Source organism: Epinephelus moara, chromosome 5 (assembly GCF_006386435.1).
Source record: "Epinephelus moara isolate mb chromosome 5, YSFRI_EMoa_1.0, whole genome shotgun sequence".
Lineage (NCBI taxonomy): Eukaryota > Metazoa > Chordata > Actinopteri > Perciformes > Serranidae > Epinephelus > Epinephelus moara.
Window position 1 is genome coordinate 4,307,185 of NC_065510.1, and position 22,599 is coordinate 4,329,783.

Below are 22,599 nucleotides of genomic sequence, written 5' to 3' on the forward strand. Positions count from 1 at the left end.
ATAAATTGAGAGATTTTACAGCAACACACATGTAATCAATTCTAACCCATACAGTGGTGGCAAAGTTACTAAGTACATTAACACAAATCCTACTAATAAAACATGATGATGACTATTATTTTTCCAGCAATATATAAATTGAGAGATTTTACAGCAACACACATGTAATCAATTCTAACCCATACAGTGGTGGCAAAGTTACTAAGTACATTAACACAAATCCTACTAATAAAACATGATGATGACTTCACCAGCTGTAGCATTAAAAGATTAACACAGTATATGTATCACTATAAACCAGTTATGTAATACATAAAACATGAGTCTGAACATGATTCTGATACTGGCCATTCTGCAATAATACTTTTACCTTTGCTAATGTATATTTTAATGCTAATACTTTTGCACTTTTACTTTAATGAGATTATGACTACATGGCATTTATTTGGAACAGAGTGTTTTAAACTTTGGTATTACTACTTGTAGGTGGTGGTATTGGTCAGAGTTCAAAGTTCTTACCCCACAGCTGAGTAGGAGGTGGACTCACCGTAGGCAGATGCACAGACACTCTGCAGGACTGATGCTCTCCCTGAAAGTTGTGTGCGCTCTGGAGATGGTGCTTCCAATCTTCTGGAGGAGTAGCTCAAATTGCTCCTTGGTTAACCTAAAATAGGCCTGGAACCGGTCTCCATCTAACCGCAGCTCTTGGACAAGGCGATGGTATTCACCGTATTGATGCCTCCGACGGTTAGTGTCATGCACCCACATCCTCCTTGCTCCACATGTACGTCTGTCAGATTGAGCAGTGACAGCAGGGACATCACTATTAAGCTCATCCAAACATAATATGAGCGCAAGCATCTTCCGGTTGGTGCTCATCGTCAAAGAAATGTCAAACTATAGCCTAGATAAAAACAAAGAGGCGATGCTGCAAAACTGCGCAGCTACAGGAATTGTCAAGATATTGTTGTCATAGAAACGAAAACCCTCGTGAGCGTTTTTTTTGGGGTGCATAGATGCTTCATCCCAGCGCTCTGCAGCGCCCTTCCAGCGCCTTTCTGCCAGAAAAAGGTGCTATGTGGACACAGGCCCTTAGTCTTTATAATCATAACTACACTCTTTTTAGAGTTAAATTTGATATCAAACTGCTTTCCATAGTCTGTGCAGACTCTAAGAAGTTACTGCAGACCAGCAGAATATGGAGACATGATGACCAAATCATCAGTGTACAGTAGGTGATTAATCAGCTTTTCTCCCACCATACAGCCAGTCCTACACTCTTTAAAGGATAACTTCGGTATTTTTCAACTTGGGCTCTATTTCCCCATGTGTATGTGTGCGTATGATTCATAGGTATAACTCGTTCTAAAATTGGTTCAGTATTGAGGGAGGCGGATGCAGCCGGAGCCGCGAAACGAGCTAAAACGGTAACGGGGGCAAATGCGTCCCGTATAAGTTTGCGCATTTAAGTGCTTTTTTTCACCACTGACCGGTTCAGATCGCCAGTGCTATCTCTGTAAATAGCATACTAGCGTTTCCCTTACCTCTGGGCTGTGTGATGTCACGAGCTTTGCTCCACTGTGTCTGTACTTCTCTCTACTCGAGGGACAGCCGTTTTCTTGAGGAAGAGGTGTTTCGGGATTGGATGTCTTCTCTTCTTCGGCTGGCAGTAGTCATCTTGGGAGAAGTGAGCACTGCAGACCCGATGGTCTGCAAGGCGCAGTGTCTGGACAGGAGTGTTAGCATCCATTTGTAGCACAACTAGCCACAACTTCAGCATCTCGCCGTCCGACAAAGGCAGCCTATGAAAGCTGTACGGGGTGTTGCGCGACATCCTGTTCTTGCGTTCGGGAAAAAGGCCCGTTTATTTGAGCACTCCAAAAACTCCGGTAACACTCCAGGGGGTAGCACGTAAAAGACTCCGTCCCAAACTCTGACTCTTCTAGCGTAACACACACACTTCATACACACATACTCACTTACAGTACCCAGCGGGGCCGCCCTCCCCCTCTCTGCTCCAACACTGACTGACAGCTGACTCCACTCATTCACACTCACCACTGCCCCAGGGCTGCTACAATATGCTATCTACAGAGATAGCACTGGCGATCTGAACCGATCAGTGGCGGAAAAAAGCACTTTATACGGGACGCATTTGACCCCATTACCGTTTTAGCGCGTTTCGCGGCTCCCGGCTGACCCAATTTTAGAACGAGTTATACCCATGAATCATACGCACACATACACATGGGGAAATAGAGCCCAGGTTGAAAAATACCGAAGTCATCCTTTAAGCCTTTAGAGAGCTCATCCATATACAAACTAAACAACATAGGTGACAGAATTCCACCCCGTCAAACCCCATTTGTCACTGAAAAGGGTTCAGATATAGTGTTACCCCTCTCTCTCATAATTTTGCAAACAGTTTCCCATGATTAATGCGATCCTTAGAGGAATCTAGGAAGCACAAAAACATGGTAGAGTTTTGTTTTCTATATCTACTGACAGCCTCTTTCAAATCATAGATACACATGTCAATGCCATGTTTATTTTTAAATCCAAACTGCTCATCAGTGGCGGTTATATGTTCCTGTAGCCTATCTAGCAGGATTCTCTCAAGCACTTTTGACAAGAAGCAATGGGCCTGTAATTCTCAATACAGGATATCTTCCCTGTTTTATCTTTAATTACTGGCACCAGCAAAACAGACAACATAGAGTCAGGTAGTGTGCCATGCATCAACATTCCAGAGAAACACAGAGAAAGTAGAACAGAAACCCTGTAGCTCTGCTGTAATCTGATCAAGGCCACAAGATTGATTTAACGCCAGTTCCCCAATAGCATAACTGACTTCATCAGGCCTAATAACCACATTTTCAGGGCAAACATCACCAACACAAAAAACATCACTTTTAACACAGTTACAAAGGTCACTGTAGTGTCTTCTCCATAATTCAGCAATATTTACATTCCCAGTTACCCCTTCAATACTAGAGGGCAAAGGTATTTTACTGTCATTCATGATCTTATGATCTGGCCACAGAATTAGCTCTCAAAGGCTGTTTGTTCCTCTTAATAAATCTCACTGCATACTTGAACCGAGTGACAGTCTGCTTCTTAGTTTCACACTCAGGTCCATGCCTTGGTTTGCCTGAGATAACCCAGTCTTTAAAGGCTTCTCTAGCCTGCTGATGTAGTTCATCTACATACTCGTTCCAACCTGGCCTAAAGTGATGCCATTTAGCCCTTCTCTGCCCGAATGGTTTACTAGCCTTATTCAGACAACTCACAATAAAGTCATACATTACACATAGTACCGCATTATGTTTAGAGTTTGCACAATTAATATTACAACACAATATAGCATCATATGGAATATCAATATTCCCTAGGCTCTTCTCAGTCAAGTCATAATAATACCATAGCTCATCATCAGAGAGCCTAGCCTACTCCAATTTCTCACTATGATTTTGGTTATCATTAGCAGTCAGCACGGGTAGGCTTTCTATATTCAGTATAATGGAGACAGGCATATGGTCTGTTGTTGCCAGCCCATGCAATATCCCATGCAAAATGGCGGCGCGTGCAGACGCAGCGGCTTGGTGCTCCCGGCTTTTCGGTATGTCGGTTCAGACTCTCCAGGCTCTAATCCAGTTCGGAAGAGCTGAACTATTGGATATCGGAAGACGGTATCAACCTTATGCATCCACGAGACCGGAGTTTATTCCACCTGAGATACAGCGGGTGCAGCGGACTGGTGGAGCAGTCACCAGCCGACCTCAGTGGCGTCGGAGGCGGAGGAGGGAGCGGAGACGGAAAGCGGGGAATGAGAGGCGGCCTACATGCTAGGCTACATGCTAACCCGCACAGACCGGCTCTTCCGAGTCTTTTCCTCACGAACTCCAGATCGCTCGTCAACAAGATGGACGAGATTCGGCTGAGGATTATGTCACGCCACATGGAAAGCTGCGTGATGATCATTACAGAGACTTTGTTGGATAACAACGTTCCCGACGCAGCTATAGAGCTAGCGGGCCGCTCCGTGCACCGAGCAGACAGGACTGCAGCCTCCGGTAAAAGGAAAGGCGGTGGAGTGTGTATATATGTTCATAACAACTGGTGCACTGCAACGAACATTATTGGGACACACTGATCCCCAGATTTAGAGTATCCAGTGGTGAAGTGTAGACCTTTTCACATGCCAAGGGAACTTTCTGCCACCCTGATCATAGCTGTTTACATACCACCACAGGCAAATGCTAAGTTAGCATTAGAAGAACTGCACACAACTATAAACAACCAGTTGAACGCACAGCCAGAGAGACAGTTATGATTGTGGCAAGAGATTTTAATCATGTTGAACTGAAAGCAGTGCTGCCTAAATTTTACAAGAACATCAATTTTCCGACCAGAGGCAATAATATACTGGACCAGGTCTACACTAATATCCCAGGGGCATATAAGGCTGCAGCATCCTCACACCTTGGCATGTCTGATCACATCTCTTTGGAAATGACCCCAGCCTACAAACCTCTCATCTGCAGGGCAAGACCAACTGTTAAAACTGTGCAAGTTTGGAGCGAGGAAGCCACCTCAATGCTTCAGGACTGCTTCGAGCACACTGACTGGGAAGTTTTCAAGGAGGGTGCAAATCTAGAGGAATATACATCAGCTGTCCTGGCCTATGTACACTTCTGCACAGATACTGTCTTATCAGCCAAAACCTTCAAAGCGTTTCCAAACCAGAAACCATGGCTGGACAGTATAGTGCGTATGTTGCTCAAAGCCAGAGATGCTGCCTACAGGTCAGGTGACACGCTGGCTTATAGCAAGGCCCGGAGAGACCTGAGGAAGGGCATAAGAGAGGCTAAACACAGGTACAAGCAGCGCATCGAGGGACACTTTGACAACAACAACCTCCGGAGCATGTGGCAAGGCATCAAGACCGTGACGGACTACAAGTGCAGCAATGTGCATATCAGCCATGACAGAACACTCCCTGACACCTTAAACCAGTTCTTTGCTCGCTTTGACACACAAGGCAGCAGAGTGATGTTCCAACCTGCCCAGACTGAGGAGGGGCAGCAGCAGCAGACTCTCATCCTACAGTGTCATCAGGCGAAATCCACACTGAGGAAGATCAACATTACCAAGGCTGCTGGCCCAGACGGGGTGTCAGGCCGCACATTGAAGTCATGTGCAGACCAACTAGCAGGTGTATTTTTGGACATTTTCAATCTCTCCCTGCAGCTAGCCACAGTCCCCACCTGCCTCAAATCATCCACCATTGTACCTGTGCCTAAGAAGTCAGCTGTCACCTGCCTCAATGATTACCGCCCAGTCGTGTTGACCCCCATTGTGATGAAATGCTTTGAGAGGCTCATCCTGAAACACATCAAGGACAGTCTCCCCCCTGACCTGGACAGCCACCAGTTTGCCTACAGGGGGAACCGATCCACAGAGGACGCAGTCTCCATAGCACTTAGGATGCTATTTATTGATTTCAGTTCCGCCTTCAATACATTCATCCCCCATAAACTGGTATTCAAACTTCGCAATCTGGGCCTGCCCACCCCACTGTGTTCATGGATCAGTGACTTTCTCACCAACAGGCCGCAAACAGTGAGAATAGGAGCTCATACATCATCCACACTCGTCCTTAACACAGGTGCACCGCAGGGCTGTGTGCTCAGCCTGGCCCTTTTCACCATCTTCACACACGACTGCACCCCCATCCATGTCTCCAACACCTTTGTCAAATTCGCCGACGACACCACTGTAGTGGGCCTCATGTCAGATAACAATGAGACTCACTACAGAGAGGAAAACCACCACCTGGCCTGGTGGTGCTCGGACAACAACCTGGTCCTGAACACCGCCAAGAGGTCATTGTAGACTACAGGACGACCAGAAGAACAGCGCACGCTCCACTACTCATACAGGGGGAGGTAGTGGAGCGTGTGGACAACATCAAGTTCCTGGGAATCCACATCACAGCTGACCTCACCTGGGCTGTGAACACCACGCACTTAGTAAAGAAGGCTCAGCAAAGACTCTTCTTTCTGAGGAAGCTCAGGAAGGCCGGACTCCCCTCCGGGCTAGTGACAAACTTTTACAGAAGCACCATCGAGAGCATCCTCTGTCTTGGCATGACCGTTTGATACAGCAGCTGCACGGCACAAGACAGAAGGGACTTGGCCCGGGTGGTAAGAACAGCCCAGAGGATTGTGGGAAGTCCTCTCCCAGACCTGGACTCGGTGTACGCTGGATGCCTCCAGAGGAAGGCCAGCAGCATCGCCACAGATCCCACCCACCCGGGTCACAGACTGTTCTCTCCCCTGCCCTCAGGATGGAGGTACAGGGCCCTCAAAGCAAGGACAAATAGACTGAGGAACAGCTTTTTCCCCAGGGCTGTGGCCTCCATCAACCCCCCTGCACTCACATACACACCAGCCCCAAACTGAGGAACTGACCTTTGCACTTTGAACTGCACCGTTGCACTTTACTTCACCTTGCTGCTGTTTTTACACTGCCTGCTGCCTCTTTTATCGAAGTTTTTATACTGCTGCTATATCTCTCACGCACTTTATTGTTTTTATACCTTACTGACGTCTTTTTATATTTATATTTATATACTGTCTGTCCTTTTTATTGTGTTGTTATCTTGCCGGGGGTACTACACCTAATTTCGTTGTGCAATGTACAATGACAATAAAGACTTCTATTCTATTCTATTCTATTCTATTCTATTCAGTCTTCTTCACACCTTCATGAGCATCAGCTGTACATATACAATGATCTAGCCAAGATGTTGTATTCCAAGCATCACTAACAAATGTATAGCTATAGCTGCTGGCAACAGAGCCTTACTAGACAAAATGAGCTTGTTAACATGACAAAACTCAGTAAAGTATTGGCCAAACAAAGATTTCACATCAGAAATGTCTGCATTCATGTCACCCATTACATTAATACAAGTATATTCATTTTCCTCAATAAAAGAGCTAATAAAAGCATGCCTTTGAAGGTATAGATCCCCATTACTGGGACATTCATATGGTGTGTAAACATTTAAAATGATGAACACATTATTGTTATAAGCAACTTTTATAGCTATACACCAGTCTACGCCCATTCTAATCACACTATGTCACATTATAGCCACACCTCCAGGTATCCTGCCATGCACAATACCCAAACTCAAATCTGTTGTAGACCCCTGCCCCGTGGAAGTTACTGTTAACAGAATTGAGCTTGTCCAAATCTTGTTTGGAGAGAAAAGTTTCTTGTATACAGAGGATGTCCGTGTCCTTGAGGAGTTTGTCAGTAACAAAACGCCGCGCCTTATCCCTCAGATTTTCGATTGGTGAATCTATTCAGAGGGAGCAAAGCCGATTCTGTTCTGGTTGTGGGACAATGGACCAGCACTTTACCCTTGCAAAGCAGCTGGAGGGGCACTGTGGGAGTGTCCCTATCCAATCTACATGCACTTTGTTGATTTGGAGGAGGCTTGTGATCATGTCCCCCAGAAGTCCTGTGGGGGGCACTGAGTCTGTTGCTATGCGCTATCTGGTCCTTTTATAACCAAAAAGAGAGCAGACAACTTGACAAAAGTCAAACATGTTTTCAGAGGGTGTTGGCCTTCGCTAGGGCTGTCCCCTGTCACCGATTCTGTTTGTGGTATTTGTGGACAGAATCTCAAGATGCAGCCGTGGGGAGGGAGGGGTCCGGTCTGGGGACTTCAGACTTGCGTCTCTGCTCTTTGCAGATGATGTGGTTCTAATGGCTTCATCACAGCGTGACCTCAAGCATGCGCTGGGGTGGTTTGCAGCCGAGTGTGAAGCTGTTCAGGATGAGAGTACCTCCAAGTTTGAGGTCATGGTTCTTTGTTTGAGGATGGTGGATTGTTCCCATGGGTGTGGGAGTAACTGCCCCAAGTAAAAGAAATCAGGTATCTGGGGGTCTTGTTCATGTGAGGGCAAATAGAGTGCAAGATGGACGGGCAGTGTGGTGCAGCCTCAGCAGTGATGTTGGCCTTGTGCTGGTCCACTGTAGTAATTTATCAGGCCAGCTACGCTTCAACCCTCACCAGTAGTCATAAGTTTTGAGCAGGAACCAAACACAACAGATCATGGATACAAGCAGTTGAAATGAATTTCCTCATTTGGCTGGGCTCAGCCTTAGAGATGGGATGAGGAGCTTAGACATCCAAAGGAAGTCTGGATTAGAGGTGCTGCTCCTTTGTGTTGGAAGTGGCCAGTTGAAGTGTTTCAACATCTGATCAGGATGCCTTCTGGATGCCTCCTGTAATAGGTTTTTAAAGCACGTCCAACTGGCAGAAGGCCCCTGGTGGGACCAGAAACACACTGGAAGGATTATATATGTCATCTGGCTTGGAAACATTTCGGATCCACCTGGGAGGAGGATCTGAAAAGTGTTACTGGGAATAGATGAACATAAATAAAATGACTGTGTGTGTGTGTGTGTGTGTGTGTGTGTGTGTGTGTCTCCAGGCTGTCAGGCTGTCTGATCACAGAGGAAGGCTGTACCTCTCTGGCCTCAGCTCTGAGATCCAACCCCTCCCATCTGAGAGAGCTGGACCTGAGCTACAACCATCCAGGAGACTCAGGAGTGAAGCTGCTGATGGATGGACTGAAGGATCCACACTGGAGACTGGACACTCTCAGGTACGAGCAGACAACGAGAGCTAAATACTTTGAGGCCGTCTCTTTTATGTTGAGGTTCAAGTTCATTTTTAAGTACTGGGTCAGTGCCCGTCATAACTATATATTTTGTGCATGAAGATGTGTAGAAGAAAAGCTTGTCTGTCCCTACCACATAGGATACTTCTATGAACTTCCACACCGTGTTGTGTGACCAGTGCTCTCCCACTGTATGTCCCACATGTGTGTCACATATCTATTTTACACTGTCACAGTCATTCGGCTTATTTGTTGCAATGTTCACAATGAGCCAGGCCCACTAATTCGGCGTAGTTTAACCTACTTTGAAATCCCAACACCCGAAAACCTGTCAGCTGTCAGGGGGGCGTGGCCACCGCAGACATCGTCCAATGACTTGCATTTTTTGCTTCTTTAATTTGTGTGTTTCACATTTCTTGTTCAAACAACTTCAAAGTCAGAAACGGCACACCCACGTGCCCTGAGGAAGGTATGTACCAAATATTAGGTCAGTCCGCCGAACGGTTTAAGAGATATGCGACTGAATGACACACAGACAGACAGAGACATTGTGCATTATATAGACATGTACATTTTTAGGGAAAAAAAAGCCTTTTTGCATCAACATCCATATTTGAAGCATCGCCTAGATATAAACTGTAGCTGCACCTTGACTGGTTCGTGGAGGAATACAACCATGAGGCTGTAATTCCAGTTTTATAAATGCAGCTGTTTTGTCTCGATGGTCCATCTGAGTGAAGGTTTCAAGAGATGACTGATGAGGAAGCTTCTGAAGGTTCATTCTGACTTTGTGTCTTCATCCAGGTTGGAACATGGTGGAGAGCAGAGGCTGAAACCAGGTCTGAGGAAGTGTAAGTGTGTGTTGACTTTGATGAAACATGGCAGCTCATGTTTAAGACACAGATTGATTGATGAAAATAAGAGCACATGTTAATCTGCTACGTGGAGTTTTGATCTGATTAATAGTCAGTCTGATAATAAAGCAACAAATAAACCCGTCAGGTGTGTGTGAGATGATGAACTGCTGCTGCTTTGTGTCTTGTTCTCTCCATCAGATGCCTGTGAACTCACAGTGGACATGAACACAGTACACCGCCACCTCAAACTGTCCGACAACAACAGGACAGTGACAGCAGTGAGAAAGAGGCAGCCATATCCTGATCATCTGGACAGATTTGACTGGTGGCATCAGCTACTGTGCACGGATGGTCTGACTGGTCGCTGTTACTGGGAGGTGGAGTGGAGAGGAGAGGTTTATATGTCAGTGAGTTACAGAGGAATCAGGAGGAAAGGAGACAGTGCTGACTGCTGGTTTGTAGGACATGATCAGTCCTGGAGTCTGTGGTGCTGTGAGGATGAAGGTTATTTTGTCTGTAGCAATAAGAGAAGACTAACCCTCCCTTCCTCCTCCTCCTCCTCCTCTTCCTCCTCCTCCTCCGTCTCTAACAGAGTAGCAGTGTATGTGGACTGTCCTGCTGGCACTCTGTCCTTCTTCAGAGTCTCCTCTGACTCACTGATCCACCTCCACACCTTCAGCACCACCTTCACTGAGCCTCTTTACCCTGGCTTTGGGTTACGGTCTGGTTCCTCAGTGTCTCTGTGTTCACTGCCTAACCTTTATGCCCAGGCCAGAAATCTTGGTTTCATCTTTGAACAAATCAACACAGTCGTGAATCTGCGCTTTCACGAAACAGTTGGTAGCACAGCTTTCACATCAAAATGGAAGTGTGCCATTATCTAATGTGTTGCATTTTTAAGACCATACGAAGGCCACCCTCCATCTCATGTGAGCCAGCTATTTGAACTGTCACCTACTTAAAACGTGGACGTACCGATCTCTAATTGAGCCGAGGTCATGCTAACGGTAGCTAATGAGGCTCCATTGACTTGCATGTTAAGTAGCTAGCAGGCTAGCGAGGTAGCTGGCTTTGTTGGTGTATTTTGCGATCTATGGTTTAATTTAAAAAGTAATAAATCTGAAGTATGTCATACATGAACTCTTTAAACACTAACCTGTTCAGAGTTTAACATTATGTTATTGCTAACACAGCGGACTTTTGTGTGCAGAGCAGACTGCTGCAGTATAGGAAAAATACACAGTACTAGTATGAATTATGTGGTTCATTCAGAAGTGTCAGAGGACTGAGCTGTTGTCCATGTGCTTATTATGTTAATCCCTGTGTTGTTTCTTGCACTCTATGTAAAGAAAATAATGTGCTATTCAAATAAATTTGCTTTGCATTGCATTTCCTTGCCTTTGTCTGACCACAAACATATGTTGGATGTTTTGGTACAAACAAGTTACAGTGTTAGGTGAAACTAGACGTTGAGAAACAGGTCTGTATTTGTTACTCTTATTTACAGCAGTTAGAGAAAGTATGGCCAAACAATATTTTTCCATGCTTGAAATTACTTACAACTAAAACACTAATTTAGATGGAGTGTGATGAACATCTTGAGTAACAATATCTAGAAGTGGAGCTGAGCTTTGTCAAATCCACCTCTGAGCTGGGATCCAAATAATCCTGAAATTTGGTATCACATTGATCCAGATCTCTGCCTTAAAGGGAATTTTTTCTATATGTTCTCTGACATTTATCCTAACGATATGAGGCAGTCTTTGTGGAAAAAAAGCTTGTTTAGTGGACTAACTTTGCACTTGAAGGTTGCCCGTTCACTTACGTTTTAACAGGTCTGACGCTACTATGCGCCCCGGCTGTATCTAGGCTAACGGCTAACATGCTAACTATTATTTTTATGTCACTAGTCACTTGAAACAAATTTAGGACGATAGGAGACAGGTTGAAATAAACCGAAATTTCCCTTTAATTTTCGAAATACCCAAATGCAGCCTTTATCTGGATTAAAGGGAGGATTGGATTACCAGATCTGAATCCTGATCCTCAGGATCTGTGTTGAAATACCCAGTTTTCAGATCAGATCAGGATTTAATCCAATCCAGCCAGGATAATCCTATCAGATCACTTTGAAATACTGGGCCCAGTATTTCAAAACTTTTAATCTGGATCAGAATGATCCGGATTTTGTAGTCCTCCTTTTTGATATCCCAGATCAAATTGATCTTGTAGATTTGGTCCTGGTTTTTCAAAGAATTTTCAGATAGGATCATTCTGATCCAGATACCACAAGATCAGGATCACAGAATCTGGATTTGAGGTCTTTGGATATAGGCTGACTACCATGATCATCCCACTTATATTTTTACCCCTCATCTATTTTTATTTTGTTATTCTTCATGTTGTCTTCAGCACAAGATTATGTTGTTTGTCACTTGTTTTAGACAATAGATGCAATTGTGAATTCACTACCAAAGCAATTCAAAGTTGCTTTAGATGAAAGTGTCAGCTAAATGACTAATGAAATGTCTATGTTGTTCAAACTACTACACAACATTTCATTGACACAGATGTGAGAATGTTGGGAAATATAAGTCTGTTTCCATAATGATTCATATCCATCTAGTTGCTTTATAGTACACAATACTATAAGGTACACAATACATATAAAGCCAGAATTGCATGATGTGAGTTGGTCATAACCATCAGTCTGTTGTAACTATTGCTTTAAAGTTATTTTGTTTTATCCTATGTGAAGCACTTGTGTCATGTATTATTCTCACTGAAAAAGTTGAACACAAAGCTTTTGTCACCACACAACTGTTTGTATTGATCAAAAGAGTCTAAGTAAAGTTGACTATGGCTTCTCTCATTGACCGTCCATTTGGTCCATCTGGATGCAGTCCTGGCAGTGGCGGGTCAGGCACATCTTGGGGCTGTGAATGATCACCTCTTTAATATGTTAAAAAAGAATGATTGACGTGGGTACTGTCCCTCCCCCTTTCTTTCTTTTTCATTTTGGCTTTGTTGTGTTTTTGGTTGATTTTTTTTTGTATGGTGTTAACTATGTATGAAAGGACAGCAGTTATACATTTTCTGTTTGCTCAATTGATGAGTTTTGTCTTGGCTGTCTGGAATAAAACAAAACAGAGTTAAAAAGAAAAAACAAAGTAAAGTTATTTTGAGTTACATGTGGGAATTGGTTGGGTCTAGTGTGCAGTAGGAATATTTAGGATGTGATAACGTGCTTTCGTATTTATTGTGCTTTGTGTAAAATTAACATGTATTTTGTTTACTATTGATTTTGTACGACAGCTCTTATGATGAGAAGTAATGTAGCCTAGGCTGTATTTTGTAATCTGACATTCTGGTTTCACAAACTTCAGTTTCCCAGTAAAGTTAAGAAAACAAATTGAATGGTGTCAGGCAGTATCCCTCTGTCCAGCCTGACTGCCGGCATTAGTACACTGTGCAATGTGCCATGTGTCCTACATCTCTCTACATCCACCTTGAATCCATGCTTGATCCTTGCTTCCAGTGGGATCAGGATAATCCTGATTTTTAGCTTCAAAACTTTCCCAATCTCCACCTTAGAATTTTGAAATACCCAATACCAGCATTTGATCAGGATTCTGGGTAGGACTGGATTACCTAATCCATATCCCAATTTTACTAGGATCAGGATCACATATCCTGGTTTGAAATACCCAATTGTGAGATTTAATCCTATCCAGACCAGTCTGATCCAGATTAAAAGTTCTGAAATACTGGGCCCTGGAGATCATCATGAATGCCCTGATCTCCTCTGGTTTGGATCACTGTCATGCTCTGTAAGTGGGAATAAGCCAGTCATCCTTATCTCACTGGTACAGAACGCTGCTGCTAGACTTCTAACTGGTCCACAGACCACATCACACCAGAGACCAGAGACCAGAGACCAGAGGCCTCAGTACTGTGAAAGCAGTTCATCTTCCCCAGGATATCTCCTCCTCCTCTGCTCTGACTCACCCGTCACATCCAGCGTCTGGNTTTATCCTCGTTCTCATCACACAGGTGTCTCATGTTATTCTGAGCTGCAGTGATGAATCACAGTGTGTGGAGGCTTTATTGTCTTCACAATTTATTGTTTCTTATCTGTGAAGTTAAAGTAAATCAAAGCTTTGTTTCCACTGAGGGAAATGGTTTCAGCTTACAGAGACAGACAGGAGGTCTGCGTCACTGTGACGCTGTGGAGTTACATTTCTGGGGAGGTGCACGTCAGGCTATGGCGTAGGGTACGACATCGAGTCCTCGCAAAAGTATAAATTCCTCTTCGCAGTTGTCGCCCCAAAGCTTGAAGAAGAAGATGATCCCTCAAGGGAAAATTCAACTTTCTTACTCTGTTGTCATATACACACAACCAGGCCTGAATTACACACTCAGGCACAAACAGAAACTTTATTTTCTCACTTCTTTTTCACTAATTTGTACGTGTTTTTGGGTTTGTCACAATATCTCTGTCACATTTTGTTACTATGTTCTGTGTTTTTACTTATTTTATTTTACTGTACAGTGCTGTGGTCACTCTGGGAGGTTTTAAACCTGCTTTATAATTTTGATCTGATCTGATCCACCAGAAACACTGACATTAATGTCAAAGTCTTCCTGTGTAATATCTGAATGTAGATAGAAGTCTTTCAACATAAAATAAAACAGATTCGTAAACATGTGTGACATCATCATTATTCTTTGTAAATGACTCCGTCATGGTTTGTTCACTGACCAATGAGTGTCAAGTTTATGTTCCAGTGCAGCTTCATCAGCGGCTTTTATTCTGGTATTTCCTGTCTGAACTGTAATGTTTTATTTTGAAAGGAACCCGATCTCTCTCGGTGGTAACCGGAAGTTGACAGACACACGGTAGCACCGTCAGAGCTCCCGGTGTTTAACATGGAGTAACAAGTGTGTGGACGTGGTGAAGAGTCAGGTGAGCTCCAGGTGAGGAGGTAACTCTCTGCTCTCATTGGTTCTTTAATTTGGAAACGTCGTCACTTCACTTTTATTCGATGTCAGCGAACCGGAAGTGTTGGTTAAGCAATCGGTACTCTGGAGTTACACTGAAACTCAGAGTCACAGATTTGTAACAACAACCAGGAGAACTGAGAATAATTTAATTTAATTTAATTTAATTTAATTTAATTTAATTCAATGTTTAAATTAACAGCTGCAGTGAGTTGGTTCAGTTGAGTCAGGCTGACACGCGCCGCTGTGTCGTCACTGTGAGTAAATAATGGACACGAGGGCGGTGGTTACCGTAAAGATGAGAGTGGAGGCGCAGCTGCTCTGACTGCAGGCTGTCCAGCTGTGAAGGAGCAGCTCCCACAGTGTGCTCTTGATGATGTAGGTCTGACGCAGAGTTTGATGTTTAATCATTTCACAGCAGTTGGCTTCGAGTTCTCTTCACACTGACCACTTTGAAACCAAATCTTTGTTGGGTTCGATGTTGTAGAGTCGACTTGTTATGGTTGAGACACAGCTGATAGAAATATTATCAGTGACTCATCAAATATAAATGTGTCCAACACCTGAGCAACATCCACACCTTTTTGGAAACCAGGAAGTGAGACGGGAGTCCCTGTGACGTAGCTCACTCCTTTTATACCTGACTTAATTCTCAGCAGTAGTTCAGTCCACGGGGGCTTGGAGGGTCGTCGGTTCAAGTCTGGAGCGTGGACCGGTCGCTGCCGAGGATCCCCTGAGCAAGACACTGAACCCCCAACTACTGGAGGCGCCGGCCCATGGGCGACCCCCTCGCTCTGACATCTCTTCAGTTAATGTTTGGGCCTGTGTGTAGTTTGTAACGTGTCAGTGACACCAGAGTGAACACACTGAATACCTCCTGGAGGAGCAAGAACGTGCGTCTCCTTCTTTTAAAATATGTTCTATAGAGATCTGACGTGACATAAATCTTTAAAGGTCCAACATTCTCATAGAGAACACATTGCAGAGCACAGATGATCATGTCAGCAGAGATGTTCTCACTGCCAACTGTTAGTTTTAGATTTGAGAGGCTTTGAACACATTTTTTAACAGCTGGAAGTTGTGAATTGAGGCTGTTTTCTGACACAGGACGAGTTTAGAGGTTAAAAAAAGAGGAAGCAGATCAAAATATTTTATAAATCAGATTTATTTCATATAAATTAATCTGTTAAAAATAATGTTTCTTCCCACAAACAAAACTCGATACAATATTATTTAGATTTTAAACATGTTGCTGAGTATTGGGATCAAATATAAAGTGATTTATCACCTTTACTAACTGTACATTCTGTCCCCACAGGAAACTGTCATCGTCTGTTTGATCTAATCAAGTTTTCAATCTGTTCGTCTGAATTCTGTTTGTTTTATTACGATTAACTTATTATGCTACAATAAGATTTATTAGTATTTTTTATATATTTATAATATATGTAGTAAATAAATACTTGGTGTCTGTGTGCTGCTAACAGCTGATAACAGCTGCTAACAGTCAGTGTGAAAGCTTGTTTATTGTAACAGCTGTTTGTTTGTTTGTTTGTTTGTTTGTTTTTGAGATAGTCATGGCAACAAGGGCGTTGGTTACCGTAAAAATGAGAATAGAGGAGCAGTGCAGTTTAGTGTGTCGCTGCTCTGATCTGCGCCTCAGCTCTGTGGAGATGCTGTGGGTAATGAGCTCCATCTAGTGGACTGACAGCAGAACTACATCAGCTGCTCAGTCAGCTCTGAGTCACTGTGACCCACAGGTTTCTCATGGAAAATGTTCTTTGTGCGTCGCAGTTCAGTTCGAGTTTAGTTTTGAAGGTCGGGCCGAAAGATTCTGGTTCTTGTTTTGGTGTCTTCACTGTAACAACAGTCCACACGCTCCACTCCTTTACAACAGACAGAAACACTGATCCACATTCAGATCAAAACAAATAACTTCAGACACAGTTTAGGTTGTTTTTTTCCACCAGGTCAAAAAGCCAGACACATTAATAAACATCATATAAACATCAAATGGCAAAACAGAGTGAACCAGATAGTAAACAATAAACAAATCCAAATAAACACCCTGCAACATGACAACAACATAATCTAGTAGAAACGTCTCCCGCACACTGTCTGACCTCCAAAAATAATCATCTTCTGCAACATTTTGGTGACTAGACCTTCGTCAGGCCTAACGTGATGTGGCCGTATGATATCCCATGTTGAGGCTGCAGATCAGCTGATGTAGTTCTGCTGTCAATCCACTAGATGGCGCTCACCACCCACCTTGGTCTAGTCACTGAAACGTTGCAGCAGTTTTAAAATCGTTGTTTTTGCAAGTTAGACGGAGTGCTGGAGTCTTTTCTACTGGTTTTATTCTTCTCATCCTTCTCCTGCGCGCCTGTTTGAGCATAGATGTGCGAAGTATTCCTTCATTTTGAAAAAAATAATCTAAACAAAATGTTGACGGACACGAGGATCATACGGTCCAAACAACGCCTTCTCGTCCCAGGTCGTCACATATCGCTGCGTTGTCAGTGCACTGTCACGTCTACATATCACACGCGAGGTTTCATCCTGCATCTGTTGTTTATGTTCTCAGATGCTGCAACCAACGCCGTGACGCCAACAACAGCACGTGGTTAAATTTAGAAAAAAACATCATGGTTTGGCTCTGCGTTCAAACAGGAAGTGAACAGCATGCTCCCGGATGAAAGTCCGTGGGTTTGTTGGACTCAGGACCAGCTGAGTGTCAGGTGACACCATCAGCCGGCTTGAGTTGAGCTCAGACCGGCCAGTTCACACCGCTGACACTTTGTTCTGTAACGATATAAAACGGTTTCATCTCCTCGCCGATCGTTTGGTCTGAACTGGACTTCAGGCGGCGTTCAGCTCAGGAATGCAGCGACAGCGACAAAGCTAAGTGTCAGGAAAGAGAGGAAGAGGACGAGACTGTGTCTGAAACTGGCGGCAAATGTCAGGTGTGATGATGAACGTGTGAGCTCTGACAGTGTGTGTGTGTGTGTGTGTGTGTGTGTGTGTGTGTGTGTGTTGAAGCCCAGATCAGCGGCAGAGACCAGACTCTCCTGGACCTGAGCCCAGCTGTGTGTCCATGGATCCACCTTCACGGTTTAAAGGACAGCTTCCTTCAGAGACTCAGTGAGTCAACAACAGAAAGCAGCCGTGCAAACTGATAAACGTGTCGTTTGTCGTGTCAAAATATGAAAAGTGGAACAGCTGGAGCTGGTTGCAGTTGAAAGTTTTAGAAGGATCTCCCAGTCAGCGGCATTAATCTTGTGAATGGCAGCGTTCATCAGCCCGTCAGTGGGCGTGCCAGCTCCTGCCGCCACTTCTAGAAACCAAAGGCCAAGAATAAGTCGCCAGTTTTTCAAATTGTCTCTCAGTGGCAACTGTTAAAATCAACCGTCAACCTTAAAATGTCACCAAAATCATGTTTTTGTTTGTGTCCATTAATATTTTGACATGTCACACCCTCTGTTGTTATCCACAGAGTTCAGCAGCAAAGCTCAGAGGTTCCCGGAGGCGGTGGTCTGTCTGTCCAGCAGACAGACATGAGCTCCATATTTAAGGTGTGTAAACGCCCAGCAGCGACTTTAACTTCAGCTCCACACGAAGTCAGAAAAAGTTTAAAATGTTGTTTTCTTCCTTTTTACAGCGTCTCAGGGAAAACATCGACACCTTAGTGGAGGACGAGTTGAAGAAGTTCCAGAAGGTTCTGAGTCCAGATTACTTTGATTTCTCAGGGAGACAGAAAGAGGATGGGGAGGTAGTAGATGATGAAGAGGAAGAGCAGATGAGGAGCAGCAGAGAGGCATTTCTGAAGATCACACTGCACTTCCTGAGGAGAATGAAGCAGGAGGAGCTGGCCGACCGTCTGCAGAGCAGTAAGAGGATTTCTCACATACGACCCCAAGTCCCAAAAAAGTTTGGACGCTGTGTAAAATATCAATAAAAACATGTTTGACCTATTTTCAAATAAATACAGTTAAAAAACAGATATTTAATGTTCAAACTGATAAACTTTATTGTTCTCTGTAAATCTGCAGCATGTTGTAATAAAGCTGTGACAGGAGCCTGTTTCCTGTCACTGTGTGACATCATCACCTCAGTCAGTGTTTGGGGACTGAGGACACTAACTGTTGAAGTTCATCTGACTTCAGTGTCTCAACAGTCCCATGATGCACCTCTCCGGGGTCGATGCTTCATCATGTCCCACACATGTTCAGTGGGAGACAGGTGTGGACTGCAAGCAGGTCAGTCTGGTACCTGCACTCTGTCACTACGGAGACACGCTGTTGGAACACGTCACAACATGTCTCAATGTCTCGCTGGAAGAAGACGGGACGTCCCTGAAAGAGACGGCGTCTGGATGGCAGCATATGTTGCTCCAAAACCTGGATGTAGCTTTCAGCATTCATGGAGCCTTCACAGATGTGAATTTACCCATGATGCACCTCCACCCATCACAGACAGGAAGTTACCCATGATGCACGTCCACTCATCACAGACAGGAAGTTACCCATGATGCACCTCCACCCATCACAGACAGGAAGTTACCCATGATGCACGTCCACTCATCACAGACAGGAAGTTACCCATGATGCACCTCCATCCATCACAGACAGGAAGTTACCCATGATGCACCTCCATCCACCACAGACGCTGGTAACAATCTGGATGGTCCCAGAGGACAGGACGTCCATTGGCTGGTCATAGTCTGTCTCAGATGAGCTCGGGCTCAGAGAAGTGGGCGGAGCCTGGTAGAGTCTGAACTGTCATTGGTTGATGCAGCAATGTGTTTACTGACAATGGTTTCAAGTGTTCCTGAGCCCATCATGTTGGTTTGTAATGCAGAGCAGTGTGAGGGGTCAAAGGTCACGGACATTCAGTGTTGGTTTTCAGCTTTGTCCTTTTTGTGCAGATTTCTTTTCTCTGAATCTTTTGATGATATTATGGATCGTAGATGTGAAATCCACAAATTCTTTTTAGCTGTGAGTTGAGAAACGTTCTTAAACCATTGGACTGTTTGCCTACACATTTTTTTTCACACGACTGAGCCTTTTGAGGATGCCCCTTTGTACCCAGTCATGATACTTGAATCTGTTAACAGTTCACCTGTCTACCTGCTGAATGTTCCAAACAGCTGTTTTGAGCATTCAACAACTTGTTCCTGTTCAAACTTTACTAGAACCTGCTGCAGCATCAAATTCAGAATGAGTGTCGATTTACAAGAACAATAAAGTTCATCAGTTTGAACATTAAATATCTTTGGAGTGGATTCAGTTGACTAATGGTCAAAAAGAATTTGCACATCATTGGATTCTGTTTTTATTTATGCTTTACACAGCGTCCCAACATTTTATGGCACCCACTGTGGCTCCACTCAACTTATATTTAAATGTTATTGTTATTATTTGTGTGAAGGGAGACTGTTTTTACCATGCACATGACAGTAAACTTCTTGAATCTTTTTTTGGAATTGTGGTTGTACAACGTTTCTCATACAAACACTGATATCCTCTCACTGAGTTGTTGTGTTTTCTTCAGGAACTCCAGCTGCAATTTGTCAGCGTCAGCTCAAGTCCAACCTGCAGAAGAAGTTCCAGTGTGTGTTTGAGGGGATCGCTAAAGCAGGAAACCCGACCAATCAGATCTGCACAGAGCTCTACATCACAGAGGGAGGGACCACAGAGATCAATGATGAACATGAGGTCAGACAGATTGAAACAGCATCCAGGAAACCAGACATACTCGAAACAACCATCAGACAAGAAGACATCTTTAAAGCCTCACCTGGAAGAGATGAACCAATCAGAACAGTGATGACAAAGGGAGTGGCTGGCATTGGGAAAACAGTCTTAACACAGAAGTTCACTCTGGACTGGGCTGAAGACAAAGCCAACCAGGACATACAGTTCACATTTCCATTCACTTTCAGAGAGCTGAATGTGCTGAAAGAGAAAAAGTACAGCTTGGTGGAACTTGTTCATCACTTCTTTACTGAAACCAAAGAAGCAGGAATCTGCAGGTTTGAAGAGTTCCAGGTTGTGTTCATCTTTGACGGTCTGGATGAGTGTCGACTTCCTCTGGACTTCCACAACAATGAGATCCTGACTGATGTTACAGAGTCCACCTCAGTGGATGTGCTGCTGACAAACCTCATCAGGGGGAAACTGCTTCCCTCTGCTCGCCTCTGGATAACCACACGACCTGCAGCAGCCAATCAGATCCCTCCTGACTGTGTTGACATGGTGACAGAGGTCAGAGGGTTCACTGACCCACAGAAGGAGGAGTACTTCAGGAAGAGATTCAGAGATGAGGAGCAGGCCAGCAGAATCATCTCCCACATCAAGACATCACGAAGCCTCCACATCATGTGCCACATCCCAGTCTTCTGCTGGATCACTGCTACAGTTCTGGAGGATGTGATGAAGACCAGAGAGGAAGGAGAGCTGCCCAAGACCCTGACTGAGATGTACATCCACTTCCTGGTGGTTCAGACCAAAGTGAAGAACATCAAGTATGATGGAGGAGCTGAGACAGATCATCACTGGAGTCCAGAGAGCAGGAAGATGATTGAGTCTCTGGGAAAACTGGCTTTTGATCAGCTGCAGAAAGGCAACCTGATCTTCTATGAATCAGACCTGACAGAGTGTGGCATCGATATCAGAGCAGCCTCAGTGTACTCAGGAGTGTTCACACAGATCTTTAAAGAGGAGAGAGGACTGTACCAGGACAAGGTGTTCTGCTTCATCCATCTGAGCGTTCAGGAGTTTCTGGCTGCTCTTCATGTCCATCTGACCTTCATCAACTCTGGAGTCAATCTGATGGCAGAAGAAAAACCAGTATCCTGGTGGTCTGAAATGTTCAGAGGAAAATCAACACGTTTCTACAAGAGTGCTGTGGACAAGGCCTTACAGAGTCCAAATGGACACCTGGACCTGTTCCTCCGCTTCCTCCTGGGTCTCTCACTGGAGACCAATCAGACCCTCCTATGGAAAAAGAAAAGAAGCTCACGAACCAATCACAAAACAATCAAATACATCAAGAAGAAGATCAGTGAGGATCTGTCTACAGAGAAAAGCATCAGTCTGTTCCACTGTCTGAATGAACTGAATGATTATTCTCGTGTCAGAGATCTATTTCCACATGGCAATGGGATGTCACTCCACAGTTGAACTGTCTCCTGTTCAGTGCAAAGCTCTGTGCTTCGTCTTATTGTCCTCAGAAAAAGATCTGGACGTGTTTGACCTGAAGAAATATTCTGCCTCAGAGGACGCTCTTCTAGGGCTGCTGCCAGTGGTCAAAGCCTCCAACAAAGCTCTGTAAGTACTCAGATAACTGCAGATACCAACTGTATATCATGTGTAGGGCTGTTTCTAGCTGTAAACGTGGTAGTCAACTGATAGCCGCAGGATTTGGTCAACAAACTGATCAGATTATTAATTGAAAAATCTTTAAAATGTCTAATCAGGTCCATTGTACCTTCACAAATTAATGCAGCTATGAAATAAAACAGATCAAGTTATTAAGTTAGTTGAATCTGAAATGTGACGGTTATATCCCAGTAATATACACAGGAAGAGACGACAAACATCCCAACAGTCGTCTGGTCTCCTGAGATCCTTATTCTTTAATGTTTGATTCATCGACTCAATAAATGTAATCATGAAAATGTGATGTGTTTTACATCGTCGACAACAGAATCAGAAACAGTGTTTGTCTTTCCAACTAACTCTCCTTCAGGCTGAATGGCTGTAACCTATCCCAGAGAAGCTGTGAAGCTCTGTCCTCAGTCCTCAGCTCCCCGTCCTCTCGTCTCAGAGAGCTGGACCTGAGTAACAACAACCTGCAGGATTCAGGAGCGAAGCTGCTCTCTGCTGGACTGAAAAGTCCTCACTGTCAACTGGGAACTCTCAGGTAAAGATTCATCCTCTTAAACTATTGAAATGTTAAGTGATGTTTGAGTTGACGTTCGTCAGGTTGATGTATATGTAATGTATTTAACTGTAGGATGTAAGATTATACTCAAA

The 22,599-nt window shown here is 44.2% G+C and overlaps 1 protein-coding gene and 1 pseudogene across 6 annotated transcripts in view; both read left to right on the plus strand.

Annotated features, from left to right (window-relative positions):
* LOC126389801 (NACHT, LRR and PYD domains-containing protein 12-like) overlaps nucleotides 1–13,337 on the plus strand; it is a 140,056-nt gene extending 126,719 nt beyond the window's left edge. For 5 of the 6 annotated variants that reach the window (XM_050043694.1, XM_050043691.1, XM_050043695.1 and 2 more), the window contains 3 exons: nucleotides 8,514–8,687; nucleotides 9,507–9,553; nucleotides 9,758–13,337. In XM_050043694.1, the coding sequence (XP_049899651.1) occupies nucleotides 8,514–8,687; nucleotides 9,507–9,553; nucleotides 9,758–10,443 (907 nt within the window). In that variant the 3' untranslated portion in view covers nucleotides 10,444–13,337. The remainder of the gene's footprint in view (nucleotides 1–8,513; nucleotides 8,688–9,506; nucleotides 9,554–9,757) is intronic. The other variant, XM_050043696.1, reaches the window with a different exon arrangement.
* A 1,173-nt stretch (nucleotides 13,338–14,510) lies between these two features.
* Nucleotides 14,511–22,599, plus strand: part of LOC126390556 (NLR family CARD domain-containing protein 3-like) — a 10,371-nt pseudogene continuing 2,282 nt past the window's right edge.